The sequence below is a fragment of the Arvicola amphibius genome, chromosome 12, assembly GCF_903992535.2.
Source record: "Arvicola amphibius chromosome 12, mArvAmp1.2, whole genome shotgun sequence".
Classification (NCBI taxonomy): Eukaryota; Metazoa; Chordata; class Mammalia; order Rodentia; family Cricetidae; genus Arvicola; species Arvicola amphibius.
The window spans coordinates 3,249,360-3,266,899 of NC_052058.2; the positions used below are offsets into that span (position 1 = coordinate 3,249,360).

Consider the following 17,540-nt stretch of genomic DNA (forward strand, 5'->3'; position numbering starts at 1 on the left):
TTTATTAAAACACAAACAAAGTATCACTATACTGGACACCGTGTGTTCAGTTACTGTTTTATGCATGCATATTCTGTCTTGTTCCAGAAGGGGTTTAAGAACCAAGAGTTAGAACTAATGTGTTTCGGTGTTTGGCTTTTTAAAAATGTAATAGAAGGGCATTACCGTTCAAATAGCTGTTATTAACATTACCTTTACAAAAAGGTAATAGCACAACAGTGGCTGATAGTGAGGGTGCTGGAGCCTGAGTGTGCAGGCTGCACGCCCACCTAGTTCACTTCCCTGCCCCATTTCCTCACTTGTAAACAGGTGTGGTAGATGGGAGTGAGAGGATGTATTTGCACTCTCGGCCTAGCGCCTGGCACACAAGCATTTCAGCACTGAGAGGAATCGAGATGCTAAAAGAGGCGATGGCAGAGGCCACCCCTGTGTCCGTGAACTGCAGATAACATGGAGACATTCCGAGGTTGAAGTGCCGTGCTTTAAGCTTGGGAAGCAAAGAACCTGGGAATGTTCTCAGCTGAGATGGGCACCATGAGAACGGGAGCAGGTTAGAGGCAAGGGTGGGGAGAGGGGCTGTCAGGTGGGCCTTATGGCCATTGGCACATCCTTCATCAAACACATAGCCAGCATCTTCCACGTAAGGTATCGTGCAGGCTTAGAGAATAAAGAAGTGAGACGTAGTCGCAGTAACACTCTAGTGGAGGAAAAGGACAGAAACACCAGTGGAAGCAAGCTGTAAGAGGAAGAGATGAGTTAGGGTGGGTACCAGTGGGACTGGGAAGACCTGGGTGGGTGACATAGGTCAGGACATACTCCCAGAGGCTGTGCCTTTGAGTGACCGCACTGAGAAGGTGGTTTCTGGATGAGGGAAGTTCACTCGTGGAAGCCAGGTACTTGTCTTGCTGGATGCACGTGTTAGCTAGAGGCTGTGCAGCCTTGCTGGACAGGATGCACACGGGTTAGCTAGATGCTATACAACCTTGTTGGGCAGGATGCACACGGGTTAGCTAGATGCTGTGCAGCCTTGCTGGACAGGATGCACACTGGTTAGAAATGAGTGTGAAGCCACAACGGTATCAGATGCTATAGAACCCCCATTTCCATTGGAGACGTTGAAGCAGGAGAAACAGAAGACCAGATTTGTCTCTTGGTGTTGTTAGTTGTGATGTGGAGTATGAACTGCAGAACATTTGCCACTAAGCAGATATTTTTCCAGCACCAACCGGTACCAGGCTCCATCCAGTTGCTGTGAGATCCAGATGATCACAGCTTCCGTGGAGGGAACACTCCTGTGTGAAAGTAGGAGGTGTCAGGGTAGGGTCAGCTGGGAAGCATCACAGCCAAGGTGGGAGCCGATGAAGACTGTGATTGCTAAAACAGAGACTTTTGTGAGTGTGTGTGTGTGTGTGTGTGTCTGGTGTGTGTGTGTGTATTGTGTGGTACACGCACCTGCAATTCCAACACTTGGAAGGTGGAGGCAAGAAAGCTAGGTCATCCTCAGTGATACAGCTAGTTCCAGGCCACAGACTCTCAAAAACCAGAAGCCAAACAAACACACAGATGAGACAAAGTGAGAAGAGGATGTAATTGCTTTTCTGTGTATAATGGAAGCTGCCCAGCATTCAGACGGAATAGGAGCACTCTTAGGTTTTTGGTTGTTTCCCTCAAATAGATTGCAAATTCTGGGCTGGCAGGATGGCTGAGTGGGTAAGAGCACTTGCCACACAAGCGTGAGGACCCAAGTAAAGAGCCAGCAGCCTGAGTCCAGGCTCGGGGAGAGACTCTCAAGGGAAGAGGTGCAGAACAGCAGAGGAAGCAGCAGACATGCATGTGTGCACAAAGGATGCGATGTCTAAGTTTAGCGGCTACACTTGCTGCCTGCATGCTGATGGTTACCCCAGGGGGCTCTCTGGAGGACTCGAAGGGCAGAGACAGAGCTGGTAGAAATCCAGCGGGGTGCTAACAGGTATCATGGCTGTCTGACAGCATGCAGAGAAAGAGTACGGGGAGGCAGTTTATCGAGTTCAGCCACATGATACCCCTGACTGGCTGGCGTCCCTGTGGGTTAAGGATGGAGCAGTCCGTGGGTCTGGTTTTGAGGAATACCTGCAGATACTTCCCTGAATTACAGGGGACTTCGCCCTCAACCCTGCCCTGGAAACCCACACCACACCCATCCTTCCCCTCTAGAAAGCACCCCTCCCCTCCCCGTTAGCCTGCCTGGGTGCACTTAATGACTCATCTCTCCTGGCTCACCTGCCTGTTATTAGATCTCTGACTTATATCAGAGCCTCGAACAGAAAGAAAGCAAGATCCAGCAGCTGGCGGACACCGTGAAGAAGTTTGAAAAGGAGTTTAAGCAGTTCACGCAGATGTTTGGCAGAAATGGGAGTTTCCTCTCAAACGTCCAGGTGAGGCTTGGTGAGTGGCAGGGATTGGAAGTGCTGACTCAGCGGCTCACGGCCACTACAGCCCCAGTTCCAGAGGCTCCGAACTTCCTTCTGGCCTCCACATACGTATACTCAGGCGCACACACATAGGCATAAAATAAATATTAAAAAAAAAATAAAGAAGGGCTGGAGAAATGGCTCAGCAGGTAAGAGCACTTGCTGTTCTTGTAGTGGACTAGGGCTCAGTCCCAGCACACACATGATAGTGGTGTTCACAAACATCCATGACTCCAGTTCCAGGGGATTCAGTACCAATCCTGACCTCTGCAGGCACCAAGCACATACAAGGTTCACAAACATACATGCAGGCAAAGCACAATGAAATACAATAAACCTAATATAAATCTTTTAAAGCAAGGAAAAGCATTCAGGAGAGACATGACTCTTCCATTCAAAACTGTGACCTGCTTTTAGTCAGCACTGCTGGCTGGACCCCTTCCTAGGGGTTTCCTCTTAACTTTTTAAATGGAAACCATTTTGAATGCATAGCAAAGCTGCCAGAGTTAGGCGATGCCCGCAGCGCCCGGCACAGCCCCATCCCCATCCGCACCTTGTCTTAGGCTCTCTCCCCTCCTCTGCTGCGTGGCTGTGCACCCACCAGAAAGAACACTGCATCTGTTGTGGCCTTCTGCCTCTGACAGTGACACCATTGCTTTCATGACCAGGTATGTTTACCAATGTTAGCATGTAACATTTATACCATACTTTTGTATGTATGAAAATTAGGGTTTTAATTAATGTTGGGTTAATATTACCCTGCTTGAGACACATCGAGAACGGTTCTGCATTCTGAAGATAACAAAGCAAAATCATTAGTTACCCTGGGAAGAACATGCATTAAACATCACTAAAATAGGGGGCTGGAGAGATGGCTCAGAGGTTAAGAGCATTGCCTGCTCATCTAAAGGTCCTGAGTTCAATTCCCAGCAACCACATGGTGGCTCACAACCATCTGTAATGAGGTCTGGTGCCCTCTTCTGGCCTGCAGGCATACACACAGACAGAATATTGTATACATAATAAATAAATAAATCTTTAAAAATAAATCACTAAAATAGTGCATAAAACATCACTTAGTGGATCATAAATGTTAGATAATCATGAACAGGTCCCTAATAGATAAAAGTTCTCCAGTGGAAGATTTTAAGACATGTGATGTGGACAATATATTTGAAATTTATATTGTTCCAGAAAATCTAGGACACATAATCTCTAGTTATTCAGTACAATCATACACATATATATGCACACATATATGAACATGTTCTACATGTGATGTACATATATGTGCAGATATGTGTGCATGTGCATGTGTGAACATGTCCAGAAAAAGAAACCTACCATACTATTAGTCCTGATTTGTTTCCAATTGGAGACCACCAGGATGGAATTAAGACTGTATGAGCAAGGCAGACAGATTACTGCCCTCCATCCAAGAGCCACAGAGCATGTAGGCCTCTCCCAAACCTTGTCCTGCTCTGCCTTGGCCAGAACAGGGGGGCCTGGTCAGTCTCAGCTTCCTTACAGAGGGGACCTGGAGAATGGTGTCTCAGGACAGGAAGTGCTAAGGCAAGAGGAGTGGCAGCTAAGGAACATGTATGTGAGTGGAGAGGGGACTTTAGACACATTAAGAAAGGCCCAAAGGTTCACTAGAGGAGTTTAGACGGGAGAGGAGGAGGGGCAAAGGCGGGGGCTGGTGATCACCATGCTCACTGAATTTTCCCTCTGGCCTGGGTCACTTTCTTTTCAATGTGGATTATATGTGAAATATGTGTGCTGAGATCCAATCTTAACAAGTTATGACTCCATGGTCTCATTTCCATGTATGATGCTGTTTTTGCACTGCCAGGCTCTGACCAGCCACATCGACAAGTCGGCCTGGCTGGAAGCGCAGGTGCGGCAGCTGCTGCAGACGGTTAACCAGCAGCAGAACAGACTGGATCTGCGGTCCCTGGTGGAAGCGGTTGACACTGTGAAACAAAAGATCACCCTGCTAGAAGCCAGTGACCAGAGATTAGGTGCGTGGCGGTCCATTTCTCCCTCCTGACTTCCCCTGCATGCCGCCGTGAGGGGAGCTAACGCCTCCAGCCTGTCAGAGCCCAGCTCTTCAGGACAGACTGGCGGGAGCCTGTTCGTGAAGCAGCGTGAGGGTCTAGCTACCTAGGCCAGAATGAGGGTTGCCCTGGTGGGGGAGTCAGGCAGGGCACTGAGACAGCCAAGGCAGTTCCGAGAGCGGGGAGCTACTCTTAAGGACCGTGGAAAGTAATGGTAGGCTAAGGGAGACAGCTAATGGGTGACTGGCTGTCTTAGGTGTAGAACACAGGGAGAGGGTTTGGCTATGAAAGGCACACGAGGGCCAGTGGGATGGCTTAGCGGTGACTTGCTGTGCCGTCAAGATAACCACAGCAGAGGCGGCTTACAGAAGGAAGGGTTTGTTTGGGTTCAGGGTTCCAGAGGGTCAGAGTTCATCACCAACACTCAGGGAGCACAGCTGCAGCAGGCAGGCAGCAGGCAGCAGGCAGCCATGCGCTGGAGCAGCCGCTGAGAGCTCACATCTCTATACACAAACAGCAAGCAGAGAGCGCTAACCTCCCCTCTGACACCTTCTCCCCAAACCACCACCAACTGGAGACCAAGAATTCCAATGCCCGAGACTTACGGGGCACAGCTCATTCAAAAATACAACATCCAGAGTTTGATTTCTGGAGCCCACAGGTGGAGGGAAAGAACAAACTGAAAGTTGTCCTGCTACCTCCACGAGTATGCCATGGCACACACGTGCCTGCACCTAACACACGTGCAATAATAATGATGATGATAGTAAAGCTTTTTAATGTAAAATGCATTGTGGGGGTTGGGGAGATGGCTCTGTGGAGAAAACGTTTGCTGGGTAAACATGGCCCCGGAGGTTGAATCCCTAGAGCCCCCTAGAGCCCTGTGAGTGCTGAGTAAGCTTGAGGGCTCCCTGTAATCTGCACTCTGCAGATTGAGACAGGATCCCCGGGATAAGTGAGAGACCCAGCTGAAAAGACTCAAGAGCAACATCCGCTCTGGCCTCCCTCTGCACACACATGCCTCACATGCATACAAGAATGCACAGATATATCACACCCACGCACACACTAGTTAAAGATTCAGAAGGCTCCGCGTGAGAATTCACTTGAGGTGAATGTCCAGTGTGTCTTACGCTCGAGCATCGGGTGAAGAGGACATACCTTATTTGGTTGGTGTCAGTTTACCAGGTGTGGCATCTGCTGAGTTAATGTTAGCGATGTGCGTGGTGCGCGTGTGTATGCGGTGGGCATGTGGAGACCGTGCCAGTGCTCCGCTGGTGGCGGTTAGACAGCAGGCCCGTGCTGCAGCTCCTGTTCTGTGTTTCCTTTCAGTCGTCTTGGAGGGGGAGACCAGCAAACACGACGCACACATTAATATCCACAAGGCCCAGCTGAACAAGAACGAGGAGCGGTTCAAACTGCTGGAGGGCGCCTGCTACAGCGGCAAGCTCATCTGGAAGGTGACCGACTACAAGGTGAAGAAGAGGGAGGCCATGGAGGGGCACGTGGTGTCCGTCTTCAGCCAGCCTTTCTACACCAGCCGCTGTGGCTACCGGCTCTGCGCTCGAGCGTACCTCAACGGGGACGGGTCTGGGAAGGGAACGCACCTGTCCCTGTACTTTGTGGTCATGAGGGGTGAGTTTGACTCGCTATTACAGTGGCCCTTCAGGCAGAGGGTGACCCTGATGCTTCTGGACCAGAGTGGCAAGAAGAACCACATTGCGGAGACGTTCAAAGCTGACCCCAACAGCAGCAGCTTCAGACGGCCCGAAGGCGAGATGAACATTGCCTCCGGCTGCCCCCGCTTTGTGTCGCATTCCACCCTGGAGCACCCCAAGAACACCTACATTAAAGACGACACCCTGTTCTTGAAAGTGGCCGTGGATCTGACTGACTTGGAGGATCTGTAAATGTCAGCTGATAGGAAACCTTGGCCCGGAAGCGCAGGGGCAGATGACCGTGTTCTAAGCCCGGACCTCTAGACCAGACGTGCTCTTGGTTTCAGCCTTTTGCCTTTAATGTCTGAATGTTATCCTTTTCTCTTGGATCCTGCCCCAGTTTGAAACTTAAACTCTTGGAATATTGCTGTTATTTATATTTTTATATGTTCTGAAAAAGTATAATGATCTTGACAATAAGGCCTGGGACTCCTCTCTCACTGATGGTAAAGAAGTGCCTCTCGTGGTCCTGTCAGCAGCAGCACATGCACACAGAAGGCAGAGGCAGGAGGACCTCTGAGTTCAAGGCCAGCCTGGTCTGCAGACCAAGTTCCAGGACAGACAGGGCTACACAGAGAAACCCTGTCTCAAACAAACAAAACAAAACAAAAAAATCCCAGTTGAATGCTTTGGCATTTCTCATTGACTTCCACACCTGCCCCAGGCCCCATCTTTCCAGAGGCAGGCAGGCCATCCCTGTCAGCACAGGTGCTCTAGCTAGAGCCAGCCTGCTGTACTTGGTGCAGTTCTTAAGTATCAAATCCTGGAAATTGTGTCACCTCTCATTTTATAAGAGTCACTAGCAGTCTGTAAGCACAGTTTTCAAAGTTAGGTAACAGCTGGTAAATGGGTTCCGTGTCTAGTGAGCCCGTGTGGAAGGTGTGGACAGTCCGTGTCTAGTGAGCCCAAGTACAGAAGGTGCAGACAGTCTATGTCTAGTGAACCCAAGTACAGAAGGTGCGGACAGTCCGTGTCTAGTGAGCCCAAGTACAGAAGGTGCAGACAGTCCATGTCTAGTGAGCCCAAGTGCAGAAGGTGTGGACAGTCCATGCCCAGTGAGCCCAATTGTGGATTCCATTGGGTGTGACCGCATGGAAACCATCTTCTTTGGTCAACTATAGCGGCTTCACAAAACTCAGCCAAAGGACATTTGTATAATGGTGTGAAGATGAGCAAATTTATTATGATGGAGAAGATGTGAGAGATTTGCTGTGGGTCACAGCTGTCCAAACATCAGTGAAACAGTAACTCTTGTTCTTTTGGGAGAACTTTTAAATTCATATATTGACAAGAAAATGGATGTTTGTAGAAACTTGTGGAGTTTCCTGCCAGAGTCCTGAGTACTCTGTGACTAGAAATGACCGGGGTTTTGTCTGTCTACTGTGGCGGTTCTCAACCTGTGAGCCGCGACCCCTTTAGGGGTGGGTCAGCCAACCCTTTCACGGAGGTCACTGAAGACCACTGGAAAACACAGATATTTTACATTACAATTTATAACAGTAGCAAAATTACAGTTATGAAGTAGCAGTGAAAGTGATTTTATGGTTGGTGGTCACCACAACATGAGGGACTGTATTAAAGGGTCCAGCATTAGGAAGGTTGAGAACCACTGGTCTCTTGGGTCTGGATATAAATACAAGCCATGATTTGTCCTTTCAACTCAGTAAGCCTGAGACTGACACCTGCCAACCTGCTCTGATTGAAATGCATCCTATGCTGTCTCCTTTGCTCTTACACAGTTGGCTCTTTAGCACAGAAGGACCGTGCCGTGACCGGTGGCCATTTAGAGCTCACTCGGGTGATTGCTGTGCACCTTGCAATGGGTACTTAACCAGAAACAGAACTTGGGGCTGCAGAGAAGGCTCAATGGTTAAGAGTACTTGCTGCTCTTCCAGAGAACCTGAATTCAGTTCCAAATGCCCATGGCAGGTGACTCACACACCTGTGACTGCAACTGAGACCTCTCTGGCCTCTGTGGACACCTGCACTCACACCTGTGACTGCAACTGAGGAGACCTCTCTGGCCTCTGTGGACACCTGCACTCACACCTGTGCACAGGTGCTCACAGATACACACAACTGAAAATTAATCTTAAAAACAAAACATGGTCCAAGTGGTGGTGACAAATGCTTTTGATCCCAGCACACATGAGGCAGAGGCAGGAGGATCTCTGTAAGCTAGAGGCCAGCCTGGTCTACAGTGAGTTACAGGACAGCTAAGGCTACACAGAGAAACCCTGTGTCAGAAAGGAAAAAATAAAAACAAGGGGATGGAGACATGGCTCAGCACTTAAGACTGCTGACTGCTCTTCCAGAGAACAGTTTCCAGAGTCACCCACATGGTGACTCACAACCACCTGTAACTCAGGGATCCAATACCTTCTTCTGGCCTCTGTGGGCACTGTGTTCATGTGCACAAACAAACATGCAGGCAAAGCACCCATACACGTTAAATACTGTTTTTGAGTAGAAACAACTTACCTGGCCAACTTCCAGGAGTCTCAATCTCTCTGTGTCACGCCGCCACAGGACAAAACTCGGAAAACAGGTGCATCTTAGAATACACTGTACCTGGCTGCTGGTGAGCCCTGCTACAGCGATGGCTACCCATGACCTCAGAATAACCCAGAAACCCAATCTCCAGCCCAAAAGGCCAGACTGGGGACATGCTGTGGGGTTGTCCCTTGATGTGGAAGTCCTCTTTGTGTGCTGTGACTACCATTAATGAATAAAGAAACTGATTTGGACCTATAGCAGGGCAGAACTTAGGCAGGCGGGGAAGATGGAACTGAATGCTGGGAGAAAGAAGGGCAGAGTCAGGCTGGAGAGATGGCTCAGTGGTTAAGAGCATTGACTGCTCTTCCAAAGGTCCTGAGTTCAATTTCCAGCAACCACGTGGTGGCTCACAACCATCTGTAATGATATCCGGTGCCCTCTTCTGGCCTGCAGGCATATACACAGACAGAAAATTGTATACATGATAAATAAATAAATATTAAAAAAAAAAGAAGGGCAGAGTCAGAGAGACACCATGGAGCCACCGGAGACAGCCGCTGTAAACTTCACCTGGTAAGCCACAGCCACTTGGCAATATACAGATTAATAGAAGTGGGTTAGAGTTAGCCAATAAGAAGCTAGAGCTAATGGGCCAAGCAGTGATTTAATTAATACAGTTTCTGTGTGATTATTTCGGATCTAAGATAGCTGAGCAGCCGGAAACCAACAAGCAGCTCTCTCATTCTACTGTTCCTATTTCATCTCTGTATTAGCCGGGGTTCTCTAAAGTAGCAACTTTCATAATGAATCTCTCTCTCTCTCTTTCTCTCTCTCTCTCTCTCTCTCTCTCTCTCGTGTGTGTGTGTGTGTGTGTATGTGTGTGTGTGTGTGTGTGTGTGTGTGTGTGTATGGAATTCACTGGAATGATTGACAGACTGCAGTAAACCTAATCCAACAATGACTAGCTGTGAACAGAAAGTCCAAGAAGCCAGTAGCTGCTCAGTCCACAAGGCTGGATGTCTCCATTGGTCTTCAGTAGGCACTGGAATCCTGAAGAAGTGGGCTCCACTGCCAGTGAAGGATTGGATTGCAAGCAAGGGAAGAATGAGCAGGCAAGGAACAGAAGCTTCCTTCTTCCTTGTCCTTAGACAGGCTACCCGCTGAAGGCATGACCCAGAGGAAAATTGTGTCTTCCTACCTCTGACCTGGGTCAAAAGTGTGTGTTTTCCTACCTCAGAAGTCCAGACTAGATGTGGCTTCACCCAAGCAAAAATAATCTCTCACAGGTGTGCCCACCACTTCTGGACTGTAGTTCATTCCAGATGTAGTCAAGTTGACAACCAAGAATAACACTACAATCTCAAAGGTCTTTCTCTGTGTCTTCTGAAGTAGGAGATCATATTGTAACTTGAGCTTTGGGGAAAGAAAAGAAAGAAAACATTATCAGGAACAGTGGCAGTCAGGGGACAACTTTTAGGAGTTGGTTCTCTCCTACTATTCAGGTCCGGGGGTGTTAAACTCAAGTTGTCAGGGTTGGTAGCAAGTCCCTTCACCCCCGAGCCATCCCAGCAGCACATACTGTAAGTGGTTGGTATGGAAAACATTTTAAAGTGAACCTATCAAAGTACTGGCCTTGAGTTTTAACCGGCCCTCTTGCATATAAAATGTTGGGGTGTGGTTTGCTTAGAGTTCAGAGTTCCTCTGTCACTAAAGAAGAACAGAACAGCAAACAGCAGACTTTTTCACAAAATCAAAGTCATAGGTTTTTGTTCTGGAAAAGGTGGATCCATGTAAATAAATTTCCCTTTGGTGTGTTGAATAGTTATTTCACTAGATAACAATAAGATTAAAGTTCTTATTTTCATTTTTCATAGGACCTTGGTTCCTCATGAAAAAGCAATACAGTAGGCAAAAGGGAGTTCATATTCTCAGGGAGGGTATGTAAGGGTTCCAGGAGAGTGTGATATTGACGTATATCTATAGCTCTGAATTCTGACCCCTGACTGTTTTCAGGGAGTCAAGATGTTCACAGCCAGATTCTATTTACAATACCAGGAGATGGCTCAGCTGTTAAGAGCACACCCACTTCAGGGAGCTCGTGACTGCCTGAAGCTCTACCACAGCCACCTGTACTCAAATGCACAGACACACACCTAAGTAAGTACACATCAGTCTGGAACAGTCATGGAGATGGAAGGCTCCTCTGCAGAGAGCACTGGTTGCTCTTCCGGAGAGCCTGGGTTCAGTTCTTAGCACCTGATCACAGCCATGTGTAACTCCAGTTCCAGGGCGTCCAATGTCCTTTTCTGGCCTCCATGGGCCTGGCATACCTGTGGTGGTTCACATGCATGCAAGTAGGCAAAACACCCACACACAAAAAGAGACACAGGTTACTGAGACCCCCAAGGCCAGTGTTGTAGTAGGAGCAGCGGGCTGCGTTCCTGCCCAGCTCCCGCATGGGTAGCTTTACACCCGAAATAATAACACACAAATTGTATTCTTTTAAACTCTGCCTGGCCCATTAGTTTCTAGCCTCTTACTGGGTAACTCTCACATCTTGATTAACCCATTTCTATTAATGTGTGTAGCACCACGAGGTGGTAGCTTACGGGGAAGATTCAGCATGTCTGACCTGGTGGCTGGCTTCATGGCGACTGCCTGAGGCGTCTGACTCACTTCCCTTCTTCCCAGCATTCTGTTCTGTCTCCCCTCCCTATTTGAGTCTGCATCTTCAGGGACAGGCTGGAGTGGGGACTGTAAGGACTGGCTATGGAAAACACACCCGATAGGAGATAAGAGAAGAATTAGGGGCGTGCCCCTCTTGTAGGTGTTGGGGTTGGGCCTGACTTGGGAGCACACGCTATTGGGGGCTCATAGGGTGAGGAGGGCCCATCTGTTATTAAAGTCGCTGGTGACAGAGGCCACAAGCCCCTGCCTCTAGTCCACAGCAAAGCATCCCATAGATCCCACACGCTTGTGATGCATCATCATTTCTGTATCACTGGCTTTTGTCTCCACATTTCTGGGAACTTTAACGGCACGGCGCTGTGATTCATATTCATTTACTGCACGTGGGGAATCACCACTGGAAAGCCCACTAATTTAAACAATGGAGAAAACATATAATGATCACCTCCAAGACTGGTACTGAAAATATTTGGGAGACCTTAGTCATTTCTAATTAGAAAATAGTAATAATAAAAAGGACTCACAGAGAAGGAAATGAATATTGTAATTTTTTAAAAAGCTGTCTACCAGAAATCTGGAGAAACATAAGATGCACCTTAAATAACCCTTGGAGGTCCTATCCAGTGAGTACCAGGCTCCTAGGAAAAGTCAAAAACTATCAAAACACAAAGGTCGAGTAAAGAAACCAGAAAGATCAGCCACCAAACAGCATCACTGTGTAAAGTATGCCAGCAAAGACCGCCCGAGCCAAACCTGCAAGAAATACTCCAAAACGAGAAGAAAAATCACTTCCCCGGAACACTAAAGGAAGACGCTAGACGGAAGCGGTCCTCAGACCCAGGCAGATTAACTTGCAAAAACATGTAGTCTCAAACCCTGGTCACGATCGACTAACAAAATTACAAAGCCTGACGCCGTCCACCAAGCGTGACAAGGCTCCGCGGAAGGAAGCAGCTGCAAAGGAACCCACACCCGAGAGGGTCCTAACCGGAAGTCGCCCAGAGGGCTCAGCCCCGCCCACCGCGAGAGCCGAAAGAGCCTTTTGCCCCGCCCCCGCGCTGTGCGGTTTCGGCGGGGCGGGTGCAAGCTCTCCCGGAAGTCCCGCCCAGCCTTTCTCGGTGGGCCGTGGGACTCAGGTCCGCGGGGTTCCCGGTTCCTCCGGCTCTATTGCCGGAGGGAAGTTTCCAGCAAGTGGCGCTCACAGTCGGGGCTGCGACCGACTGACGTCTCCGCCGCCGACCAAGCACCGGAGCAGTGAGCGACAGCGTGCGCCGGGTGCAGAGACAAGCTTTAAGCTCAGAGTCCCGTCGCTTAGAACACACAGTAAAAGCTGTACCTTGCTCTGGAAATAAAATGCTCATTCACATTCTGTATTCAATCTTGGGAGGTTTGAGGGTCTCTACTCTCAGAATTATGTGTTCAAAAAACTCCCTGACTTAGGAAAAAAAAATTGTAACTAAAAAGAACTAAACCAGAAGTTTAAGGCTTTTATCCTGTAGATGGCAGAAGTATTAAAGATAAGAAAAGAGATTAAATGAATGCCTGTGAAGACCAGTCATTCTGAAAACGCGGGTTGTTTTGAGAACAGAACGGCATTCTGAGACGTTCTCAGGCGTTCATCTGCCAGACATATGGGGATTTTTTTTAAAGATTTATTTTTAGTTTCTGTGTATGGGTGTTTTGTCTGCATAAAAATGTATATGCACCATATACATTCGTAGTGCCCACAGAGGCCACAGGGCATTGGATCTCCTGGAACTGGAGCCACAGTGGAAGTTTGGGGACTTGAACTCAAATCCTCTGGAAGAGCAGCCAGCGATCTTAACTACTGAGCTATCTTTCCAGCTCCCAAAATATTTCTTTGTATCCTCATCAATAAGCTTTTTTACATATAAGTTTTTTTAACTTTTGCTGAAAACTAAGACATAAGCATACACGTTGGCCTGGCTCCGTCCTGCAGAGACTGACACCTGCTGGTCTGAGTCAGAATTGTAATCACTAGGGCTGCCTCCAAGTCCTGTCCTACTGAAAGGGTCACAGCACACACAGGACTAAGACAACCAGGCTGTCCTCCGGGATCCTTGCCTGTAGTTGTTGCCTTGTTTGCTGAAGTCACAGCAGAAGCACCGCAGGGACCACACAGCAGCACGTCGCTCACTCCGTCGCTCACTGAGGTCGACAGCACTCCCATCACTGCACTTCAGACGGGGAGGTTTTCAGCCCCAATGCCACTTGGCACGCGAGCGATGCGTTGTGCTCAGTTGTAACATAGCTAGGAATGTTTCCACTGCTGTGTACACAGTCCAGCGTTGACTGATCACTACACCATGCAGAACTAGTGTGGGTGCCTCTGCCTCTCTCCAGAGGGACCCATGCCAAGTAGATGCATCTACCTCAAGTGCAACAGTGGGCAAGGCACTGTCAAAATGAGTATAGCAACCCAGGCTCACTGAGTCACACACACACACACACCTGTCATTCTGTTCTCAGGAAATCCCACCTCCTCCCAGAGCTGTCTGGGCAACTCAGATCATCAAACACTTAGCTTTATCTTATCGAGGAGAACCCCTTGGGTAGTCCCATCTTGACCCAGCTCCCCGGTGGATACTGTATACAGAACTGTTCAATAAATGTTGGCAAGTGTCTTAGTTCGGGTGACTATTGCAATGATGGACACCATGACAAAAGCAACTTGGGGAGGAAGGGGTTAAGTCAACTTACACTTCCTTCATCCTGGAAGGCAGTCAGGACAGGAACTCAAACCAGGGCAGGAACCTGGCAGCAGGAGATGCTGCAGAGGCCATGAAGGGGAGCTGCTTACTGGCTTGCTCACCGTGGCTTATTCAGCCTGCTTTTCTTTAGAACTCAGGAGCACCAGCCCAGGGATGACCCCACCCACAATGGACGGGTTCCTCCCACATCAACCACTAAGAAAATGTGCTACAGCCAGATCTCATGGAGGCATCTTCTCAACTGAGGTTCCCTCCTTTCAGATGACTCTAGCTTGTATCAAGTTGACACAAAACTACCTAGCACAATAAGTGAAATAAAAAGTGTGTTGACTTTCTACCACGTGCCAGCCATAGCTTGGGAGATGTAAACTGAAATCAGACATGGACCGTTGCCTCTGAGAACTAACAATCTGATGAGCAGTAGAGACACATCAAAAATGCCTCATGCTTCTCCCTCTGCCTCTGAAAACTCTATGTTGAGATCCATATGCTCATCCTGTATGTGTAAAGTGCTTACTCTGGGTTTGGAAGAAACACAGGCATAAAAGACTCCGGCACCTGAGACTCACACACTCTGGAGGCAGAAAGGTGTTGATGGAAGGAGAGCTGGGGAGTAAGGGCATACACATTTCTGCATGGTCAGCACAGTGACAGGGATGCTTGGGCTATTCTTCCAAGGGACTGCGCTGCAGACTGCAGTGCAGCAGGTGGAGGAGCCTGGTCCCAGTGCTGATCCCAAAACCCAGGCCAGCACACAGCACCTGTCAGTTCCTGAGATGACCCTGAGGTGCTGTGTGAACCGTAAGTACCAGTCAGAAGTTCTTAAGGGAACTTCTCTACCACAGACAACCCTCTGTCCGTGGCAGTCACCGCTGGCTTCCTTGGTGAAAAGATGAAGTTCTCCCAACTCCTTTGACAGCTTTGTGGGTCAGGTCTGCTTACCTGCTGCTTGTGACTGCTTTTGTCCTGATCTGAAACCTGGACACTTGGTGAGAGTCCAGCAGATGTGCCTGGCCGCAGTGGAGGCCAGAATAGGCTCTTGCCAGCAGCATAGGTCCCAGTTCAGAACTAGAGAAAGAGCTGGCTCCCGGAACGTCTTCCTCCTTCCTGTCCACTGTGTCCAGACCTCTCACCTCCCCAGCCAAGACAGGGAAAGCGGGCTTAGGGAGTAAGGACTGCATTTCTTTCAGGAGAGGACCCACAGCTGGACTTGAGCTGGACACCGTGATGGAACATACTAGAACATGCAGCCTCTCTGGGCTTGTGAGCACTTTTCTCAAGAATAGACAAACTCGGGAATGTTTGGGAAACTCTAAAAAGTATTTGTTAGTTTTCTTCTAGCTATGGTGGAGAAAACCTTTAGCAAGCATCTCTATTTTTCGGCTAGCACCTTTAGAGCTCATGATGTTGATTTAATATAATACACATGACTACACAGAAAGCGGCAGGAGCTAATTTCCAGACACATGTACATGTGCAGATGATTGTCTAAAATCTGGTTTGTCTGATAAACTTTGAAGTAGCGTGCTTTGTTGGTTACTGGATGAATGCTTGCTAACGTGGTGAAATTTAGAATGAGGGCATCTGACATGGACGTCAGCGGCAGTGAAGACGCCGTGGATTGCTTGCCTACCATGGTTGAGCCTTGGATTTTCTCTCTAACCCACAATAAGATAAAATAAAATACTTTTTTATTACCTGCCTTTACGGTTATGGTTATGGCTATCTCCCCTGAATTATTTTAATGGATTTTAGTTCTGTCTCTAATGAGAAGAGGAAATGGTTTTTTCGTTGCTATTTGCAAGCTCAGAGACACACAGCAAATGGGTGTGGCAAGGAGCGGCTTCGAACAAAAAGCAGATTGAGTGTGGTGCTTGCTCTCCCATCCCGGGACATCTTACCCCGGACACATGGAGGAGAAAGGACTCGGCTTGGCTCACAATTTCAGAAGTTTCACGCTCGCTCTGCCTCACTGACTTGGAACTGTGGTGAGGCAGAGGACGGGCATCCTGGATCTGGGAAAGTGGAGAGAGGGGCAGGTGAAGAGGCCAGGGACAGAGCCCAGTGACTCCCCCTTCCACCAGCAAGGCCTCATTACCCCACATCATGCCATTAGTGATGGTTCCATCCACAGACTACCCTGAAGGAGGGGCCCTAGAGCATCTTTCCTGGTCACACCCACAGCTGCTCACCATGCCTTAAGTCAGACCCTTACGAGAGCACCCACATCCAAACGGCTGTATTTTCGGTACTGTTGCAGACATTATTTCAGAGAATTAGAGTCTTGGCTGTGTTGAAGAATTTTCCCAAACGGCTACGATGATGATCTGAGCAGAGAGCATCTTTAGCTAGTGACTCTCGGGGTCACTATCCTTTATTAGCTTGCTCTTTGTCACCAGAGTGCTCCACAAACAATTCTCCATTGTAGAGGTCCAGAGCACTACAACCGAGTGCAAATCAATCATAATTTTCTGTCGATGTGAGGGATTTTATGGACCCTCATTCTTAGAAACAAACCGCAGGATCATATGTTGGAGAAAGTCTCTATCTAGGTAATTTCAGTGTGGGCTCGTTATTAGATAATGTGAAAGAGTTAGTGTTAATGTTATTAGCAGTTTGAACAGCAATGTTTCACACACACACACACACACATCTGTCCTGGAATTCGCCTTGTAGACTAGGCTGCCCTGGAACTCAGAGATCCGCCTGCCTCTGCCTCCCGAGTGCTCAGACAAAAGCATGTGTCACATTCTTTTCTTACCCCACCTTCTGGGATGTTCTCTTTACAGAGCACACTGAAGTACTCAGGAGTGCAGAAATATAACTGAGATTCATATTAAAGTGTCTGCCCAGATAACTGTTTGAAATATTAGTTATTAATATTAATAACTATTTAAGTTCCCTTTACTTTCTAGTACTTGGAAGTTTTCATAACAAATAAAAGGCCCCACAAATCACACGCAGTCATCCTGTAATGCAGCTCCAGCCCCAGCTTAGCAGGCAGAGGCTGCAGAGGGAATTCATCATTGTTCTAGGCATCCAGCCCTCCCACCCCCACCACCAGTTGCTTGTCAGACACTTTTGTTTGCTGTTCCTGAGTTTAAGTGGAAATGGCAGCGAGTGCCATTAGTCCCTTTAACAGCCTGGGTGCAGAGAGCTGGCTCTGGAACCCTTGCGGGCTTGCATGTCACAGCCAAAATGGGACAAAGCAGGACAGCACTGAGGAAGCTGGCAGGGACATGGGCCGCCCTGCCTGTCATTCCAAAGCAAGTTCACCACCTCAGGATTTCCTTTCCTTTCATGAGACCTGGAAGAAGAAATCAGTCATCCTCGGAAGGCGCCTCTGAAACTCCCTCCCTTCCTTCCAATGAGGGCTTCAGCCAGGGTGCCTGGTGAGCT

The 17,540-nt window shown here is 48.5% G+C and overlaps 1 protein-coding gene across 1 annotated transcript in view; it reads left to right on the forward strand.

Moving 5' to 3' along the window:
* Positions 1 to 6,645, forward strand: part of Traf5 (TNF receptor associated factor 5) — a 50,644-nt gene extending 43,999 nt beyond the window's left edge. Inside the window, exons 9-11 of the mRNA XM_038349691.1 lie at positions 2,274 to 2,414; positions 4,303 to 4,471; positions 5,840 to 6,645. Coding sequence (XP_038205619.1) covers positions 2,274 to 2,414; positions 4,303 to 4,471; positions 5,840 to 6,417 — 888 coding nt within the window. The 3' untranslated portion in view covers positions 6,418 to 6,645. The remainder of the gene's footprint in view (positions 1 to 2,273; positions 2,415 to 4,302; positions 4,472 to 5,839) is intronic.
* Positions 6,646 to 17,540: the final 10,895 nt, after the last annotated feature.